Here is a 21377-nt window from a genome sequence, read left to right on the forward strand (position 1 = left end):
CACCAGCCCGGTCCATCATGGGTAATACCCACCCCACGACTGAGTACATCTAAATGATGCATTGCTACAGGAAAGCAGCATCCATTATCAAGGACTCTCCCCACCCAGGGTATGCTGTCTTCTTGCTGTCGCCAAAGAGGTACAGGAGCCTCCGGACTCATACCCCCAGGGTCAGGAACAGTTATTACCCCTCGATCTTCAGCCTCTTGAACCAAAGGGAATAACTTCACTAAACTTCACTTGCCCCATCACTGAATTGATCCCATTACCTATGGACACACTTTCAAGAACTCTTCATCTCACGTTCTCAATATTTATTGCTTATTTATTAATTATTATTAACTTTCTTTTTGTGTTTGCACAGTTGTCTTTTGCATGCTGGCTGGTCGAATGCCCAAGCTGGGGTATTTCATTGAATTTATTATGGTTTTTATTCCCTTTATGGGTTTACTGAGCATGCCCACATGAAAATGAATCTCAGGGTTGTCTATTGTGAGATATATATATATATACTTTGATTAAGAATTTACTTTGAAGAAGTAGTTGCAGCAGAGACATGGAGCTAAGCTTGTTTGGCTGTGTGTCACATAATTGCATTCTGTTTCCCCACTTCACCTCTGAACGTTTGCTGGGGTAGAACATTACGGTTTGACACGGAGAAGATTTATTTGATCAATTACGTGGAGAGCATGAAAAGTTAGGTTTGCAGCACTGGCGGCAAGGAAGAGTGGAAACAGTACTGCTATTGACATGTTGCCGACTCTCCTGTGAGGGTAAATCAATATCTGTGATATACAGAATAAGTCAAAAACCCTTTAGCACCTGCTTGGTCTGCATGGCATCCTGTGCGCTGGAATCACAACTTATAGCAACCGAGGAAACTTAACACCTCAGGGCGTGTCGTGATGGATTTTCACTCAGCCATCATTGAGAGTGTTGTGGCCTACATTTGGTTTCCTGCCGCCTCCTCCCTCTCCAAGTTCAGGTTGCAGTGAGTGGTCCTCTCAGCAGGGACGATCATTGAGTGTCAGCTGCCGACATTAAAAGTCCTGTTCATCGCCAGAGCTGGAAAAAATTTACTGCTGACTCCACCCACCCTAGCAGTCACCTACTCACCAAGTTGCCATCCGGGAGATGCTGCAAGTCCATCACCACCAGGCCTAAGGGTCCTCTCTGAAGCTTCTTTCCTGGAGCTATCGAACTTCTCACCAAAACTCACTCAGGTGTGATACCCTAACCGTCCCTGCACAACATCCGTTAGATGGTCTTCTCTTGCTCTCCTTGTTCTGTTGATAATTATTAACTCTGTTCATACATTCACATTGTTTGATTATTGATATTTGCATGTGTGACCATCCTGCTAATTGTTAATTGCTCAAGGCTGTTTACACTATTGTCTGGTAAATTGTCGATTGCTATTGTGTTGTCTGTTATGGTATTGTCTTGTGATTTATGCTTGGCACCAAACCACAATCAACTCTGGTATGTTTCACATACTGGCAATAAAGTGATTCTGATTCTGAAATGGTTCAGTTTGTAGCACCCAACAAATGCCTTGAGTCATACAGAAGATAAATAGGTAATAATTTCCTCCTTCCACTCTCCATTCTTGAGCTGGTTCTGTTCACCCTGTATGCTCTTTGTGTACGTGTATTCAGTGACTGAATAGATATCCGTTTTTCCTCAATAAGTCGGTCTCCAGCATATCAGCAGTTTGAGTTGTTTCAGATCACAGATATTACAAATTGAGGCACAAGGGCTGGAGGTACAATTTGATTTGCTCAGAACCACAATGTTCCCTTATCAACAATAACATCACTGTAAGCAGCCTTCATAGCTACCCCAGCTCTAGGCTATCTGGGTTTGAATCAGGTTTTACCACCATTTGGAGAATTAGCACCATTTTCTCTCAATTTAAAAAAAAGTTAGGATTATTTATAATCGTGGTAGAGATCTCAGAAACAAACAAGTGGCTTGTGAAAACTGGAAATCCTTAAATAAATATGCACAATTATCCACAGCTACTGCTTCCTGGTTAGTTAATACTTAAGAAAATAATTCAAACTGACCTCGCTTCCTCCCAGTTTTTAACTCTAAATATTAGTTTCTCCTTCAGATTTGTTCTGGATCTTTATATTTCACTGTTTTTATTGATGTATGTTAACTGTAAGTAATTGTTTTCCCAGTACTAAATACCTAGTTATGGTACTCCTTCTATTAATAAACTGTTAACCATTCTGTGTTCACATGGCACCAGTACCCAAGTTCTGTATGAAACTTTCCATCGCAGTTAGTGGAGGAGATGTAAAAGAGCCTGTGTATAGCCAACTCGATTTTACTCATAGAGCACTACAGTTCAGAAACAAGCTGTTCAGCTCTTCTATGTGACCAGAATACCAAAAGACATAGAAGCAAGTTAGGCCATTTGTCCCATCGAGTCTGCTTCACCATTTTGCCATGGCTGGTTTATTATCCCCCTCAAACCCATTCTCCTGTTTCTCCCAATAACCTTAGTTACCCTGACTAATCAAGGACCTATCAACCCCCACTTTAAATACACCCAAAAATTTGGCATCCGCAGCTGCCTGATTCACCACCCTCTGGCTCAAGAAATTCTTCCTTATCTCTGTTCTAAATGGATATTCTCTGTTCCGAGGTTGTTCCCTCTAGTCCTAGCCTTACTCACTATAGAAAACATCCTTTCTACATCCACTCTATCTTGGCCTTTCAATATTTGATAGGTTGCAATGAGATTGTTCCTCTTTCTTCTGAACTCCAGCAAGTACAGGCCCAGAGCCGTCAAATACTTCTCATATATTCCCTTTCATTCTTGGAATCATTCACGTGAACCTCCTCTGGACCATTTCCAATGTCAACTCATCTTTTCTTAGATAAGCCTATGTCAAATTGTTAACCTGCCTGGTGCCATTGACCAGGTCCCGGACCATAGCCCTCCATACGCATCCCACCCATACACTGTACCTATCCAGACTTCTCTTCAATGTTGAAATCAAACCTGCATTCACTACTTCCGTTGGCAGCTCGTTCCACACTCACATCACTCTTTAAATGAAGAAGTTCCCTATCAGGTTCCCCTTCACTTTTAACCATCTCATTCCATTGGCTCCTTTTCATTTCTTTTCACTTGCCACTTCTTCAGCACTCCACCCTCCCCCACCCAACCACCTAATGGCTGGGTAAAGATGTAATGAGATATAATGATATAAGATATAATGGCCAAGAATGTAAGAAATAGAGGGAGGCATAGGCCTTTCAGCTCATCAATCCTCTTCCATCGTCCAATAGGATAATAGATGACCTTTTACCTGAGCACCAGTTTCCTGCATTAGGCCCAAGTCCATTTTTTCTCTGAATATTCAAAAAAACTCCCGAATCATTGTATTAATTGCACTTGACAATGGAACCTCCACCCTTCAAGTAGAGAGTGTCAAAGATTCACCACCTTGTGGCTGAAGAAAGACTGACCTCTTATTTCAAGACAGTGACCCTAGTCCTGGACATCGAAGTTCGGTAGTTCATCCCTGTATCTATGTAAACTGCTAAACCCCATCACATTCTCATGAAGTCATATGCCTAGTTTATCATTCCCTTCTGAAAGGATTACCCACAGCATCCCAAGAATCAATTGATGAAACTTGCTTATACTTCTGAATTTGTAAACATGCCTTACCTCATTTAGAGAGACCAGATATATTCATAATATTCCTAGAGCTGTATAAATGCTGAAAGAAATATTACTATTATGCTCAATCCTCTTGAAGGTCATTATGCCATTGACTTTCTAATTACTTGCTGTATCTTTCAAATACAATGAGACTGGGTTCCCTTGAACAATACTTTTCATGCTCTCAACATTTAAATACTTGGCTTCTCTATTTTTCACCACCCCCCATAAAGGAAGACAACCTTGCATTTCCCCCCCACATTATATTCCATGTCCTTGCCTGCTCCCTTAGCTTGACCGTATCCACCCACCAAAACCTCCCTGCATCTTCTGCACAGTCCTCACTGCCACCCAACTCCGTATTGTCAGCACTATGGATGTGACACGCCCTCTTGCCACCCGGTTCTCTGGTAAGGACTGGCAAGAAATGCAAACACTCCACTGGTTACAGGCCGATGGGAGAAGATAGGAGTTTTGAGGCTGAGAGGGAAATGGGTCAGCCATGGCGAAATGGCAGAGCAGACTTAATGGGCCAAATGGCCTAACTCTGCTCCTATAATCTTATGGTCTAATAAACAAATAATTATAGATCAAAATATTATTTATTTAATAATATAAATCAGTTATTAATTATGGTCTATTTACCATCATTAATCCATGCCAATTGGTCACCCCAAATCATACACTCCAATTTTATTTACTAATCCTTGTGTTTACAGAAAGCCTTCTGAAAATCCAATTACAATACATCCTCTGCTTCTCTCCTTATTTGCCTACTTGGTACACACTCAAGCAGAGGTTTGCAACATTTCTTACACCCTCAAAGGCTGTTTCCTTTGATGGAATGCTACTTCTCCCGAGACCCACGGATGGATGGCTTTTAATGTGAGGGTTTTGTGTTTAGAGAGGTATCTGAGTGATAAATTGAGGCATACAGTATTAACATTTTAAAATGTCATTGCTAGTTTGCAGACATAGCCTTTAATGTAAGAGGTACTGAAGCATCAAGTCCTACACCATCATGTTCAAGAACAGCTTCTTCCCTGTAACCATTTCATTTTTGAACCAACCTGCTCAAGCCTAAACACGCTCTCAGTATAGCAACACTATGACTACCTTGCACCGCACAGGAATTTTTGTTCTAGCAGTGCTCTTTTCTGTAAAAATTGTGCGTAATTTATATTTAATTTAAAATTGAATTCAGACTAAATTTGTTATCAGAGTACGTACTGTATACAGTGCAACAAGACAAGCTGTGCAGCTATAAGTAACCAACAAATAGACAAATAAATAATGCTGAGAACATGAGTGTTGGAGTCCTTGAAAGTGAGTTGGTAAGTTGTGGAATCAGTTTGGTGTTGAGGGAATGAGGTCATCTACGTTGGTTCATGAGCCTGATGGTTGTTGGGTTCCTGAACCTGGTGGCACGAGTCCTGAGGCTCCTGTACCTCCTTCCCGCTGGCAGCAGTGAGAAGAGAGCATGGCTGGGATGGCGGGGTCCCTGATGATGGATGTTGCTTTCTTGTGGTCACGCTCCTTCTAGATGTGCTCAGTGTTGGGGAGGGCCTTTCCTTTGATGGATTGGTCTATATCCATCACTTTTTGTAGGCTTTTCCATTCTTGGGCACTGGTATTTCCATACCAGCCCATGATGTAATCAGCCACTGTGTATCTGTAGAAGTTTGCCAAGGTTTTCATTGCAGTGGCACTTAAGTGCTGGTCACAGGATGGATCCTCTGAAATGATAATACCAAGGAATTAGTTTTCCTTGTGAATGTTGCTATCATCCTGTGATACTGCTGCAAGCAAGTTTTTCACTGTATTTGCACATGCGTGTACTCATGCATACGACTTTGACTTTAGTGTAGTTTCTCAGTCCAGTGTAGCTGACTAATGCTTCATACCTTCAGTTTGCTTTATGTAGATTTACAGTTCTGGCTTCAGTTTGAATTTCATTGCTTGCAGACTACGTATAATTCTATCGAATTATGAACAATGTTGTATAATGGTTCCTTAGATCATGAATTTAACCCCTTTGGATTTCTCTCCAAAATCTTACTGCCATCTAGTTCCGCTTACTAAACACCAGTCTCTATCTTCCCCTACCCTCACCAAACTCCCCCTTCACACTGCACACCATTGGCCCTACCTTGCCAAAGCCATAAGATATAGGAGCAGCATTAGGCAATTTGGCCTGTTGACTCTGCCCCACCATTCCACCATGGATGCTTTATTATCCCTCTCAGTTTCATTCTCCTGCCTCCTCACGTGACCTTTGATGTCCTTACTAATCAAGAACCAATCAATCTCTGCTTTAAATATACCCAATGATTTAGCATTCATAGTATTTCATAGATTTACCATCCTCTGCCAAAAGAAGTTCTTCCTCATCTCCATTATAATGGGATGTCCTAGTCTGAGGCTTTGCCCTCTGGTCCTAAACTCACCCACTTTTGGAAACGTCCCCTCCTCATCCACTCTATCTAGGCCTTTACATTTATGATACGTTGTAATGAGATCCCCTCCACATTTTTCTACACTCCAGCAAGTACAAGTGTAGAGTCATCAAATACTCCTCGTACATTAACCATTTCATTCCTGGAATCAGTCTTATGAACCTCCTCTGGACCTTCTCCAATGCCAGCACATCCTTTATTACATAAGGGACCCAAAACTGCTCATGATACTCCAAATTCAGTCTGGCCATTGCCTTATTAAGCTTCAGCATCGTATCCTTTCTTTTACAGTATATTCTGTATTCTAGTCCTCTCTACTACCAACTCATCCTGCAAGTTAACTTTCAGGGAATCCTGCAGTAGGCCTCCCAAGTGCATTTGCACCTTCAATTTCTGAACTTGCTTCCTGTTTATAAAATAGCCCACACCTTATTCCTTCTACCAAAGTGCATGACTGTACACCTCCCTACACTGTATTCCATCACCAAAGACTTTCACAAATTGCTATGTCACCAAAGAGCTAACAAATTTCTACCTATGTACTGCAGAAAGCATTCTAACTGGTTGCAAGACCATCTGGTATGGTGGGGCTACTGCACAGGATTGGCAAAAGCCACAGAGGGTTGTAATGCAACCAGTTCCATCATAGGCAGAAGACTCCCCAGCATTGAGGACATCTTCAAAAAGCAATGCCCCAAGAAGGACTTCATCACCCAGGTCATGCTCTGCTCTTATTACTACCATCAGAGAGGAGGTACAGGAGTCTGAAGACACACACTCAATGTCCTGGTTAAGATTTTTACTGCTACGCTGTGAGTTATTTCATTTTAGCCGATTTCTTTAAAAGCAGTGTGTTCTGCTGGTAAGATGGTTTTGGCTTTGGCTAAAGATAAGGAGCCACGTTGTCCAACTTAGGAATCTCGTTTCAGCCAATGAGGGTTGTGGGATGCAGAGAAGGTTCCAGAGCTGGGTGGAAAGAGATTTCTGAAGGACTGTAATCTGGTTTGGGGTCCTTTTGGCAGGAGTTGTGGAGCAGGGCACAAAGGAAGGTGCGGCAGAATGCCATTGGAAGGAGAGTCCCCATTGCAAGAAGTCCTTTGGCCAGATGAATGGCTCCAAGGAGGAAGGGCCAACCCTTCTGTTTGTTTGAGATGGTCTTCAAGGGAAATTTGGATTGTGGCGGGTGCTTTCATGCAGGCCGTGGGTCCAGTGCATGAGTAAAGTGATACACCCCCGACTACTCGGGAAATGAGCTCCAATGTTTAAGTGTACATTGGACTGGTTCAACTATAATGGGCCCATTTATTTTTCTTTTCCTTTTTCTGTAACTATGAATTTGGTAAATTTATTTTCTTTATAATTTTATGCTCGTGTACTATCTGTCACTTCTGGGCTGTGCATGGGCAGTAGTTACACAGCATTCACTCAAATTGAGGTTCCTTTAATCAGAACATCCTGATGTTCCTGTTTGGTCGAACCCCAAACTGTACCACCCCTAGACATATATTGCTTATGAAAGATGGCTTTCTCATCACTGAGTCACATAGCTGTTAGCAGAGTTAGCTAATAAGCCCAGATGAGAGAGTTGTTACATATATATAACATTTCTTATTGAGATAGAAGATTTTTTTCATGTATTGCACTGTACGGCTGCTGCATAATAACAAACATAATGACAAATGTCAGTGATATTAAATGTAATTCTGATTCAGAGCTATCTTAACGTCCATGTCCATAGATCCCTCAAAGTTGCCATGCCAGTTGAAAGGGTTTTTAAGAAGGTGTGTGGTGTGTTGGCCATCATTAGTTGGGAGGTTGAGTTGCTGAGCTGTGAGGGAGTGTTGTAACTCAATGAAACACTATCTGGAATATTGTATTCATTTTTGGTTACCTTCACCTTGCATTTATGGTATAACCATTTTCAATCTTGTCTCCATGTTACTGGAAGTTAAATATTTGTCATTTTCTAAACATTTATCTTTTTTTATTCTGGAAATTTCTGTACCTTCTCCTGCAATCTCCTTTCCTTTTACTTTATCCCCATTTTTCCAAGCTGTTAAGCCCACCCCACAACTATTTAGTTAAAACCCTATCCACAGTTTTAGGCCCTGTACCCAAATTGGCCCAGTGCAGCCTATCCCATCGGAACAGATCTCTCCTTCCCCATTACTGCTGCTAATGCCCCACATATTCAAACCACTTCTAACAATCTTTGAGCCAGCATTTTGCTCTCTAATCTTTTTAACCCTGTGCCAATTTAAATGTGGCTCAGAGATTATTACCTTCTTTGATTCTGTGTTTTAATCTAGTCCCTTTCTGCTCAAGTTCTCTCAGAAGAACCTCTTTCCTTGTTCTTCCCATATCGTTGGTAACCACATGGACCATGACAACCGGATCTTTCCACTCGCATTCCAAATTAACTCATTTCATTGTGTCTATTCCCCTATTACAACTATATTTTTCTCCTCTTCCCACTCTCGAATGGGTCGCTGAACCATGGTTTGCTTGCTCACCCTCCCTATAGCTCCTCACTCTCATCCTCACAATCTCAAGCCTGCCATGCAAGCTTAATGCCCCTTAAGCCCCACACACTGCAGTTTATTAGAGTTTAATTTAGCATAGCCACAGATTTAAATTCTCTAGCCTCACATTGCATTATATAAACAACATTGACATGAAGAACAGAAATTAAACATAAACTATACACAAGTTTACAAGATAAAAACACAACAAGAATACAAAAAAAAACTAGAGTTTCTGCAAATGTTGGAAATCCAGAACAACATTAGGTACAGAGGAAATGTCAGGGATAAGCTTTTTTTACGCAGAGAGTGGTGAGTGCGTGGAATGGGCTGCCGGTGATGCTAGTGGAGGCAGATACGATCGGGTCTTTTATGAGACTCCTGGACAGGTACACGGAGCTCAGAAAAATAGAGGGGCTTTGGTAACCCTAGGTAATTTCTCTGGTAAGGGCTTGTTCGGCACAGCCTTGTGGGCCAAGGGGCCTGTACTGTGCTGTAGGTTTTCTTTGTTTCTATTATCATTCTGTGCCTTGTTGTATGAGGTGGGTGATCATGGTCTTTCCATGCTCTTGGCAAATTTTTCTACAGAAGTAGGTTGCCATTGCTGCCTTCTTCACGAGACAGGTGACCCCAGTCATTATCAATACTAAACATAGACACATAGAAAACCTACAGCACAATACAGGCCCTTCGGCCCACAAAGTTGTGCCGAACATGTCCCTACTTAGAAATTACTAGGATTACCATAGAGCCATTAAACATTACAGCACAGAAGTGGGCCCCTTGGTGCTTCTTGGCTGTGCCAAACCATTTTTCTGTCTAGTCCCACTGACCTGCACCTGGACCATATCCCTCCATACCCCTCTCATCCATGTACCTGTCCAAGTTTTTCTTAAGTGTTAAAAGTGAGCCTGCATTTACCACTTCATCTGGCAGCTCATTCCACACTCCCACCACTCTCAGTGGGAAGAAGTCCCCCCTAATGTTCCCTTTAAACTTTCTCCCCTTCACCCTTAACACATGTCCTCTAGTTTTTTTTCTCCCCTATCCTCAGTGGAAAAAGCCTGCTTGCATTCACTCTTATCTATACCCATCATAATTTTATATACCTCTATCAAATCTCCCCTCATTCTTCTATGCTCCAGGGAATAAAGTCATAACCTATTCAACCTTTCTCTGTAACCGTTACAAGCAACATCCTTGTAAACCTTTTCTGCACTCTTTCAACCTTATTAACCGTAATTAGGTGACCAAAACTGCACACAATTCTCCAAATTCAGTCTCACCAATGTCTTATACAACCTCACCATAACATTACAACTCTTATACTCAATACTTTGATTTATAAAGGCCAATGTACTAAAAGCTCTCTTTACGATCCTATCTTCCTGTGACGTCACTTTTAGGGAATTTTGTATCTGTATTCCCAGATCATTCTGTTCTACGGCACTCCTTAGTATCCTACCATTTACCTTATATGTTCTACCTTGGTTTGTCCTTCCAAAGTGCAATACGTCACACTTGTCTGTATTAAGCTCCATCTGCCATTTTTCAGCCCATTTTCCCAGCTGGTCCAAATCCCTCTGCAAGCTTTGAAAACCTTCCTCACTGTCCACACCTCCAACCTTTGTATCATCAGCAAATTTGCTGATACAATTTACCACATTATCATCCAGATCATTGATATAGATGACAAATATCAATGGACCCAGCACTGATCCCTGAGGCACACCACTAGTCACAGGCCTCCACTCAGAGAAGCAATCCTCCACTACCACTCTTTGGCTTCTCCCATTGAGCCAATGTCTAACCCAATTTACTACCTCACCATATATACCTAGTGACTGAATCTTCCCAACTAACCTCCCATGTGGGACCTTGTCAAAGGCCTTACTGAAGTCCATTTAAACAACATCCACTGCCTTCCCTTCATCCACGTTCCTGGTAACCTCCTCCTGGTTACCCATAGCCCTCTATTTCTCGAAGCTCCATGTATCTATCCAAAAGTCTCTTTAAAGACTCTATCATAAATGCTTCCACCACCGTCACCGGCAGCCCATTCCACACACTCACCACTCTTTGAGTAAAAAACTTACCCCTGACATTTCCTCTGTACCCACTCCCATGCACCTTAAACATGTGCCCTCTTGTGGCAGCCATTTCAGCCCTGGGAAAAAGCCTCTGACTATCCACATGATCAATGACTCTCATCATCTTATTCACCTCTATCAGGTTACTTCTCATCCTCCGTTGCTCCAAGGAAAAAAGGCCGAGTTCACTCAATCTGTTTTCATAAGGCATGCTCCCCAATCCAGGCAACATCCTTTTAAATCTCCTCTGCGCCCTTTCTATGGCTTCAACATCCTTCCTGTAGTGAGGTGACCAGAACTGAGCACAGTACTCCAAGGGAAGTCTGACCAGGGACCTATACAGTTGCAACAATACCTCTCTGTTCCTAAATTCAGTTCCATGATTGATGAAGGCCAATACACCGTATGCCTTCTTAATCACGGAGTCAACCTGCACAAAAACTTACCCCTGAAAATATGCTTCAGAGATTGTCTGCCTGGACTCAGTTGTTTCGTAAACAGGACTTGTTAAACACCAGCTGCTCATACAAATATCCACCACCTGCTCCCATGGCTTTATGTGATGCTGATCAGGGGGCTGAGCAGGTACTACATCTTACCCAAGAATGACCTGCAGGCTAGTGGAGGGAGGGAGTGCTTTACACTTCCTTCGGTAGTGATGTGTCTCCACCCTGGAAATCTAGAGCAACGCACAACAAGTTCTGAAGGAACTCAGCAGGTCAGGCAGCATCTATGGAGAGGAATAAGCAGTTGACATTTTGGGCCGAGACCCTTTCAGGTTGCTTTCTGATGAAGGGTGTCAGTCTGATTGTCAATTGTTTATTCCTCTCTAGAGATGCTGCCTGACCTGTCGAGGTCACAAAAAAGTCTATTTTATTGCAGTGTGATCAGACTAGGCATCATACTGCTAAACTGTAGTGATTAGGGGGGGTGTTAATTAATTCAACAACAATATGTTTGAAGTGAAGTAGCTGTTCTTGAGCCTTGTGATGTGGGACATCAGGCTTCAGTACTTCCTGCCTGATGGCAGCTGTGGAAAGATGGCTCGGCCCTGATGGTGAAGATCTTTGATGATGGATGTTGCTGCCATCATGCAGCCCTCATGTAGATTCATCTGTTAACCCTGTATCCAGGTGGAACCCATTGTCAGAAGGGTCAGGGTGCCATGGTGAACTTTCAGTTTTCAACCAGAACCAGGCATACTTTTCTTCAGATAAATACTGATTGCATTATGCATAATGGTGGTTGTCCGTCCTGTCTAACGATGATGGGAAACCTGTGCGGGAGAATTTTTAAAGTGGAAAAGCCCTTTCACCGGGGAAGGTCCACTCTGTTGACCTCAGGTCCAGGTCCAGTGGTACGAACAAGCACTACAAACTGCGGTCTTCCTTGGTTGTAGTGGATGACCATGATGTCATGACCGTCACTCTTCACAGAGTTACAGAACTGCCTTTCTAGCTGTTGGATCTCACTGTAGGTTTCATCTGGCCAGTTTGCTGGAGCTGGCTTCGAATGCTAGGACAGGCATGTCCCTATCTCAGCAGGGCACGAGGCCTACCGGCTATCCACACCTGGTTAAGCCTGCCTGTCGAACCGGTGTACGGGGGTGTGGCCACTGTCACATGCAAACAGCCACTTGGAGCCACAGGTGAGAGGTGAGTGTCCAGTGGGGACCAAAGGTGTATGAGGATCCCCAGAATGGACAAGTGAAGCCCTTCACCAGAGGAGCTGTTCCTTTCTCCCTGGGCACTCCATTCGTCCATTATTATGCATAATATCAGTTCACCTATTGCTCTTCATGAACACTGAGGCTCCCGGTTCTTTAGTCTTCAAAAACTGCTTCTGTGCTTATGGTCTTGAAGGTTTCCTTAATAATTGGAGGAAGGATCACAACTGGTGCAGGGGTTCTGTAAACAAGTCACTATAGAATCTTTTATATGGTAAAATATTCCCATCGTCTTTACAAGAATGTCATCAAACGAAATTTGATACAAAAGCAAGCCAGAAGGTATTGGAGCAAATCACTGAAAATTTTGTCACAGTGAAAGGAGAGACTTAAAACAGTGAACGGGAATCAGAATCAGGTTTAACATCACTGGCATGTGCCTTGAAATTTGTTAACTTTTCAGCAGCAGTACAATGCAATACATAATAATAGAGAAAAACTGTGAATTAAAGTAGATATATATATATAATAAGTGATGCAAAGAAGAAATAAAAATAGTAGTGAGGTATTGTTCTTGGGCTCAAGGTCCATTCAGAAATCAGATGGCAGAGGGGAAGAAGCTGTTTCTGAATCATTGGGTGTGTGCCTTCAGGCTCCTGTCCCTTCTTCCTGACCGTAACAATGCCCTGGGTGATGAAGGTCCTTAATGATAGACATCACCTTTTGAGGCATCGCTCCTTGAAGGTGTCCTGGATTCTACGAAGGCCAGTGCCCATGACAGAGCTGACTAATTTTACAACTCTCTGCTGCTCACTTTGATCCTGTACAGTGGCCCCTCCTACCACCATACCAGACAGTGACGCAGCCAGTTACAATGCTCTCCACTGTACGTCTGTAGAGATTTGCTAGTACTTTAGGTGACAAACCAAATCTCCTCATAAAATATAGAAGCAGAGAGGGTAGAAGATCTAGTGAGGAAGTTCTCGAGCTCAGGATGTCAGCTGCTGACAACACACAGTCAGGGCGGGAGGGGGTAAAATCACGGATGCATAAAACAAAAGTATGTGTGTGTGTGTGTGTGTGTGTGAGTGTGAGTGTGAGTGTGTGTGTGTGTGTGTGTGTATACGCACGTGCACGCACACACGTGGACATCTGGAAAGGTGTAACTCCTTGCTGTAGTTCTGCATGGAATATATTCTTTTGCCAAGAGGACTTTATGTTGAAATTGAAGTCTGATTCTTGACATTATATCTTGAACAAATCCAATTGACTTCTGGTGCAGGGCTGATTGTCACTAGTGTTCTGGATCGTGAGCTATGGGATATGTCAGAACCTAACAAAGAACGTCTTTTGATTTAAGCCTGCTTTGTAGTGGATGCATCAGGAGCCTGCTGGCATGGATTTAATTAACTTCAAGTAGTTAAAAGTCAGGAGAAGTACAGATACTTGATCAAGTGACAGATGCAATGTTACACCATTAAGGTATGCTCTCATAAGCCAAGAATGAAGTTAGAAAGCATTGTGGTCGGACAAGATCCATCAATCATTTTCTCAGGTAACCAATAAAACCATTGTGGAGGTTTGCAGAGATGTTTTATGGTGTCTATACTTTAGACCCCTCAGAACATGGAGGAAATGATGTAGATGTGGAACCCCGATGATTGCATTCCAGGAATAGGCTGCAGTATTAAATGTGTCCAAGTGCAATTCCTTTTTGTTGTATCACCAGGTTAGAAAACCATCAAATAAATAAAGCTGGAACACAGTGGGATTTTTGTCCGACCAATTTATTGCAGACACTTGAATTATCATGCAGGGATATGTACTTAATGAGCAAAAAATTCTTGATGTAAATCCAATGTTACTTTATAGCAGATGACCAGACTCTCCTTTATTGACCGTTAAAAGCAATTACTTTCAAGTATTTTGCACCTAGATCAGCAGGATACACACTCAAGATTGCTGTGAAACATTTGGAATTATAAATTTAGTTCCAGTGAATGTTCTCCCATGCTCAAAGTTAATCGTATTAACAGATAGCATTCTCCTTCTGGTTAATAGGGCAATTTTCCTGACCAATAACTAGGCAGGTAAGAAATAAAAATTGCAGCAGTTTCTGTCATGGGGTGCATGCAAAGAATGGAAACCTATACCATTTGGGGGAGAAAGTAGAGTCATAGAATAGCACAGAAACAAAACCTTCAGTCCAACTAGTCCATGCTCAACTACTTAACCTGCCTGCATCCTTTGATCTGCACTGGGACCACCCCCACAATACACCTACCTCCATGTACCTATCCAAACTTCTCTTAAATGTTGAAATCAAACTTACTTGCACCACTTGTGCTGGCAGCTCATTCTCACTGACACGACCCCGGATACTTTGAATTCTGAGGTTGAGTGTGGACTGTCCTCTCCTATTTCTAAAGATTAAAGGTTAGATAAAGATTAGCTTTATTTGTCACGTGCACATGTAAACAGCAAAACATACAGTGAAGTGCCTCATTTGCCGCGAATCAAGTCAGCGAGGATTGTGCCCGTAAGTGTCAACATGCATCCAGCTGCAATATAACATCCATGCAGCTTACTGACCCTAACCGCGCACCTTTGGAATGTGGGACAAAACCGAGCAGCTGGAAGAAACCCATGTTGCCACAGGGAGGACGTACAGCTCCTTGCAGACAGTGGCAGAAAGAGAACCCTGACTGACGACGGCTAGCGCTGTGAAGTGATTGCACTAACCGTGATGTTACCACGCTGCCCCTGTGCTCCGGATCTTTCTACCACTACACTGGTGCTTTCGTTATCATCAAGGGCTGAAGTAGGGTTTGACATCCTCTGGACTTTAAAGAAAAAAAAACCTGCCGATGCTGAAAACTTTTGGATTTGGTTTGGGTTCTCATCGACAAAAGATGCCGCTGAAACTTCAGTCTGTCATCCAGTGAAATCCCTAGGGTCAAATAAATATGGAGAAGTAACTCCTCCATTTTAGCTTTGATGAAACTCAAGAGGTAGATAAGGCAAGGGTTCCCAACCTGGATCCACAGACCCTGGTTCATGTCATAAAATAGGTTGGGAACCCCCGAGCTAGGGAAAGATTGGTGTCCCTAGGGACCAAATGAGTCATCTGCTTTTGGAACCAGGCATTGTGGATAATGTCCTAAATGAACACTTTTCAACGGTATTCACCAGTGAGAAGTACATGAAGATAGGATTGAAATGCCTAGTACTATAAGACGAGCATTAAGGGTGAGAGGGGTAAGTTCAAAGGGTATGTGTGAAGCAAGTGTTTTTGCATAAAGCAGCGGGTGGTTGAAATGCACTGCCAGGGGTGGTGGTGGAAGTGACTGTGATGGAGGTGTTCAGAAAGCTGTCATGGATATGCAGAGAGTGGAGGGATATGAGCATGTGTAGGCAGAAGGAGCTAGTTTAGAAGACTTTTAATTGCTAGTTTAATTAATTCAAAATTCAAAGTAAATTTATTTTCAATGTACATATATGTCACCATATACAACCCTGAGAGTCATTTTCCTGTGGACCTACTCAGTAAATTCAGAGACCGTTAACCATAACAGAATCAATGAAAGACCATGCCAACCTGGGCATTTAGTACTGGCCTCACACATACCCTTTGCCAAAGGTAACAAACTGTGCAGATACAAAAGAAATAATAATAACAATAAATAAATAAGCAACACACATCGAGAGCTTGAGTTTAAGAGTCCTAGAAGATGTGACCATTGGGTGCGGGAACATTTCAATGATGGGGCAAGCAGAGCTGTGAGTCCTTATACTCCCATGCCACCTTCCTGTTGGCAGCAGTGAGAAGAGAGCTGGTCCTGGGTGGCGGGGGCCCCTGATGATGGATGCTGCTTCCTTGCAGCAGTGATTCATGCAGGTGTGCTCAATGGTGGGGAGGGCCTTACCTGTGATGGACTGGGCCGTGTCCAGTACTTTTTGTAACATTGTGGGCTAAATGGTTGTATTATGTTCTAAGTTCTATCATAAGTCCAGGGATGAATACATAGATATATATTGGTTATCAGTGTTAAGTTGGTAGTGTTGTAAATAGGCAAGAAGGTTGCCCAGTGATGCAGCATGATACAGATTACATGGAGAAATACACTGAGGATTTCCAGGTGGAATTTAATCTTGAAAGTGCAAATGAATGAAAACAAATGTCTCAATTAAAACAGGTAAATTTGTAATCACTTTCTGATATAATATGTGGAAGTAAATTAGTTGATGTCTCTGGTGGCTGGCTTGTTTGCCATCTTCTCCTTTGAAAAAACCAAATTGATGTTTGAACATTGTGCAGTTCTTGGAGTCTCTGATTCTATCCAAACCACGGCGTAGGTGAAAGCTAATCCCCATCCATAGGTAAGAGCCACAAGGTGAGAGCTGGATTAGATAGTTTACAGAAAGAGGCATTGGTGAGCCTCTTGACTCATTTCAAATCCTATTTGGGGCTCCATGCAATTTAGGATGAAGTTTTAATTCAATACTGAATGAGTACTTTTGATTAAAGCTTTAAAGTGTGGCATTAATGCATAAAAGATTTCATTGCCAAAATGGAAGAAGGGTAAATGATTTTCTGTGATATCCTGGGAAATATTTGTATTTCAGTATAACTAAAGAATATTATTTGGTCAATCCCTCTCTTTGTACATCTTAGAGACCAAGGTAGAAATAGTCCTCGGTGAGATGTGTTAAATAATCAGAATCAGGTTTGATATCACTGGCGTATGTCATGAAATTTGTTGTTAAGTGGCAGCAGTACAATGCAGTACGTGATAATAGAAAAAAAAACGGGAGTTATGTTGAGTAGTGAGGTAATGTCATGGGTTCAATGCCCATTCAGAAATCAAATGGCAGAAGAGAAGAAGTTGTTTCCTGAATCGTTGTCAGTACCTCCAGATGAACTGTTTGTTTTTGTGTGTTTTCCCCCTAGCCATCAGTCTGTGGTTTTGCATTGCCATGTGCTCCTGTCCCCACTCCTGCTCTACTCCGGCCCCTGTATCACTGAGTACTCCGTCTCTCATCTGTTTCTCATTATTACCTGTATGTCCACCACCCGTGTCTCATTGTGCTCCACCTATCATCTGCCTCTCTGTTTATTGCTCAGTGTATTTCAGTCCAGTGTTTTCACTTGTTTGTTGCCAGATTGTGTCAGAGAATTTTTCCTGAGTTTTTCCAGCATTTGTATCTGCACTCTGTCTGTCTGACTATCGACTCTGCCTGTTTCCTGATTCTGGTTCTTGGATTTTTCTGGATGGTTTGATCTCTGCCTGAACTTTGATGCTAACTTTGTTTGCATTTTGGGATTTGGTACTCAATTAATATCACTGTGTGCACAGTACTGGGTCTGCGATTGGATCCCTGCTCCAGTGCCCTGACAGTCGTTGGGTGTGCGCCTTCAGGCTTCTGTACCTCCTTCCTGATGGTAGCAATGAGAACAAGGCATGACTTGGGTGATGGAGGTCCTTAACGATGGACACCACCTTTTGGATGTATCGCTCCTTGAAGATGTCCTTGATACTGGGGAGGCTAGTGCCCATGATGGAGCTGATTAAGCTGCGGCTTATTTTGATTCTGTGAAGCAGTTCCCACCCCATACCAGACGGAGATACATCCAGTTAGAATGTTTTCCACAGCACATCTGTAGAAATTTGCGAGAGTCTTTGGTGACATACCAGATCTCCTCAAACTCTGAATGAAATAGAACCACTATTGGGCCTTCTTTGTAGTTGTATTGATATGTTGGGTCCAGGATGGGTCCTCAGAGATATTGCTACCCAAGAGTGAAATTGCTCACTCTTTGCACTTCTCATCCCTCTATGAGGACAGATATGATTTCCCTCATCTTAGCCTTACTGAAGTCCACAATCAATTCTTCAGTCTTACTGACGTTGAATATATGTTGTTGCTGCGACACCACCCAACTAGCTGATATATCTCACTTCTCTATGCCCTATTGTCACCATCTGAAATTCTCCCAACAATAGCTGTATCATCAGCAAATTTATAGTTGGCATTTGAGCTGTGCCTAGCCTCATAGTCATGGGTGTAGAGAGAGTAGAGCAGTGGGCTAAGCACACATCACTGAGGTGCACTGGTGTTGATAGTCAGTAAGGTGTAGATGTTATTTCCAATTCACATTGACCGTGGTCTCCCACTGAGTAAGTCAAAATTCGAGTTGCAGAAGGAGGTATGGAGGCCCAGATTTTGGAACTTGTTGATTAGACATTTGCGAGTATCTTTGGCGACATACCAAATTTCGTGAAACTCCTAATGAAATGTACTAGCTGATGCATGTTACACTCCATGTCAGAAATTTTAGCTGATAATGCAGCATTACTAATTTGATGTTAGAAAGCTCTAGAGAAGATGAGCGGAGGAAAATTTAGGGAGCGGTCAGTGTTAGGTTACCAAGGGCAGTAGGTCCTGGGAATGCACTGCTGGGGGTGGTGGTAGGGGTTGTTGAATTGGGATCATTGAAGAAACCCTTAGATGACGATGTTGAATGGGTGGAGGTAAAATGGAAGGTTATGGGCTGTGTAGGAGGGAAGGGTTAGATTGATCGTGGAGTAGGTTTAAAAAGTTGGCACAACGTTGTAGGCCGAAGGGCCCATACGGTGCTATACTGATCTGTGTTCTACACTCTGAAAATACAGTATCTTTTACTTCAGTTTCAACTACAATACTCTCTTGTTATCAACTGTGTAGGAAGAAACAAAATTGATCTGCACTTCTTAATGAACAAAATGCAGTGATTGTATTCTTGAAATATTAATCTTTTAGGTGCCGTGATGAATAGTTTCTCTGGATTCCTTGGACCTATACTGCGCTCTGTGGCATCAACTGTTGTGGAACAAAATGAGCAAGGTCAATATTGCAATTTAGCTTGCAAAATAATTACATTTAATGATTTTGTTATAATTCGATTTGACTTGCTTTCATTACAAATGGCTTGAAACGTGATCTTAATCTGATTCCTTTCATATTATACCATTATAACTTTCACAAATGTTCAATATTCCCTCATAAATCTTATAAATCAAGTCAAACAAAGGCATGGATGATTGCTTTGCACTGTGCACAAGATAAATGGTGACGCAGCCATGTTTACTCAAAGTACAGAGCAAAACTAAAACCATTTTGAAAATTTGCTCCAAGTCTGAAATAAAACAGGATGTGCTGGAAATACTCGGTGCATCAGGCAGCAGCTGTAGGGAGAGGAACAGCGTCAATATTTCAGATTGATGCCCTTTCATCAGTTCTGTTTTTATTTAAGCAAAATCTAGAAAAAATAAAAGTTGGAGGTTTAGGAAGTTGTTTGTCTATTTATGAAGAAAGGCCCTGGAGTGTTTTATTATGCATTCCAAAAGATTTAAGGGACTATTTTTGTCAAACTGGAAATAAATTCTGAAATAAGAACAAAAACGCTGCAAGTACTCAGCAGGTGAACAGTAACTGTGGAGAAACAAATGGACGTATTATTTCAGGTCCGTGATCTTTCATGGAAATTCACCAAGCTGAAAAGTTTTTTGTGTGCATCTCTCAAACTGATGACTAGCTCCAGTATTTTTAATTTAATTTTGTATTTTTTTCTGCATCAAACCTATCTTGGAAATTGGAAGAGAGCTGATACTGGAAATATGAAATGTAAAATGAGGCTCACATAAGAGGCATGGTAGCGTAGGGGTTAGCACAATAGTTTACAGTACAGGCTCCTTGGGTTCAAATCCTGTTGTAAGGAGTTTTTACGTTCTCCCCATGATCTCGTGGGTTTCCTCTGTGTATTCTGGTTTCCTCCCACAGTCCAAAGAGATACAAATTGGTAGGTTAATTGGTGATTGTCCCATGATTAGGCTAGGATTAAATCAGGAGATTATGTGGTTTGAAGGCTCAATAAAAAATAAATTACCTCACAGCTCCTGACACCCAGGTTCAATCTTGACCTCTGGTGCTGTCTGTGTGGAGTTTGCACACTTTCTTGAAAATCCCTCTATGTGAGATTCTTCCATGTGCTCTGGCTCCCTCCCACACCCTGAAGATTTGCAGCTTGGTAAGTTCATTGGCCACTGCAAGTTGTCTCTAGTGTGTGGAGAGGGCTCAAAGAAAAAGATTGAATGGTATTAGTGTCGGATTAGTATAAATGGGTACAATAAGGTTAGCCCAGAGTCAGTGGGCTGAAGGGTCTGTTTTCGTGCTACATAACTTCTAAAATGCTGCACACACTCAGTAGTCATGTAGCCTCTGAAGGAAAAAACAGATTATTTCTACAAGATGCTGCCTGACTGGCTGAGTATTTCAAACAATAGGTTACCCAGGTTATCTTCAAGGAGCGGTGTCTCAGAAAGGCAGCGTCCATTATTAAGGACCCCCAGCATCCAGGGCATGTCTTTTTCTCACTGTTACCATCAGGTAGGAGGTACAGAAGCCTGAAGGCACACAGTCAGTGATTCAGGAACAGCTTCTTCCCCTCTGCCATCCGATTCCTAAATGGACATTAAACCCATTAACACTACCTCACTTTTTTAATATAGATTATTTCTGTTTTTGCATTTTTTATATATTCAATATACATATTCTGATCTACTGAGTTCCTGCAGCATTTTGTGTGTGTGTTGCTTTGGATTTCCAGCATCTGCAGAATTTCTCGAGTTTATGAACTAGGTTAATAGTTGGCAACATTTCATCTGCTGCTGTGCTTGCTTGCTGGTCATCATTCTGAACTTGTATTGGTAACTTTATAAATTTGTTTAATTTTCTTTTGTGAATAGGTGCGATGTTTTCTTGTATGGCTTCTATAGAAACAGTCTGTGTTATAATTGGGGCATCTGCATTTTACACACTTTATCCTGAAACGCTCACGACCTTGCCTGGTTTTCCCTTCCTCGTGATGGCAGGCTTCCAAGTGGTCATATTGATTCTTGTACAGTAAGTAGCTCATTA

The 21377-nt window shown here is 42.1% G+C and overlaps 1 protein-coding gene across 2 annotated transcripts in view; it reads left to right on the forward strand.

The window, feature by feature from the left end:
- zgc:174356 (uncharacterized protein LOC100137120 homolog) overlaps positions 1–21377 on the forward strand; it is a 128434-nt gene that overhangs the window by 72723 nt on the left and 34334 nt on the right. Inside the window, exons 5-6 of one of the 2 annotated variants that reach the window (XM_059985619.1) lie at positions 19221–19304; positions 21206–21366. In XM_059985619.1, the coding sequence (XP_059841602.1) occupies positions 19221–19304; positions 21206–21366 (245 nt within the window). Of the gene's footprint in view, positions 1–19220; positions 19305–21205; positions 21367–21377 lie in introns of those variants that run through there. The other variant, XM_059985620.1, reaches the window with a different exon arrangement.

This window comes from Hypanus sabinus, chromosome 12, assembly GCF_030144855.1.
Source record: "Hypanus sabinus isolate sHypSab1 chromosome 12, sHypSab1.hap1, whole genome shotgun sequence".
Lineage (NCBI taxonomy): Eukaryota > Metazoa > Chordata > Chondrichthyes > Myliobatiformes > Dasyatidae > Hypanus > Hypanus sabinus.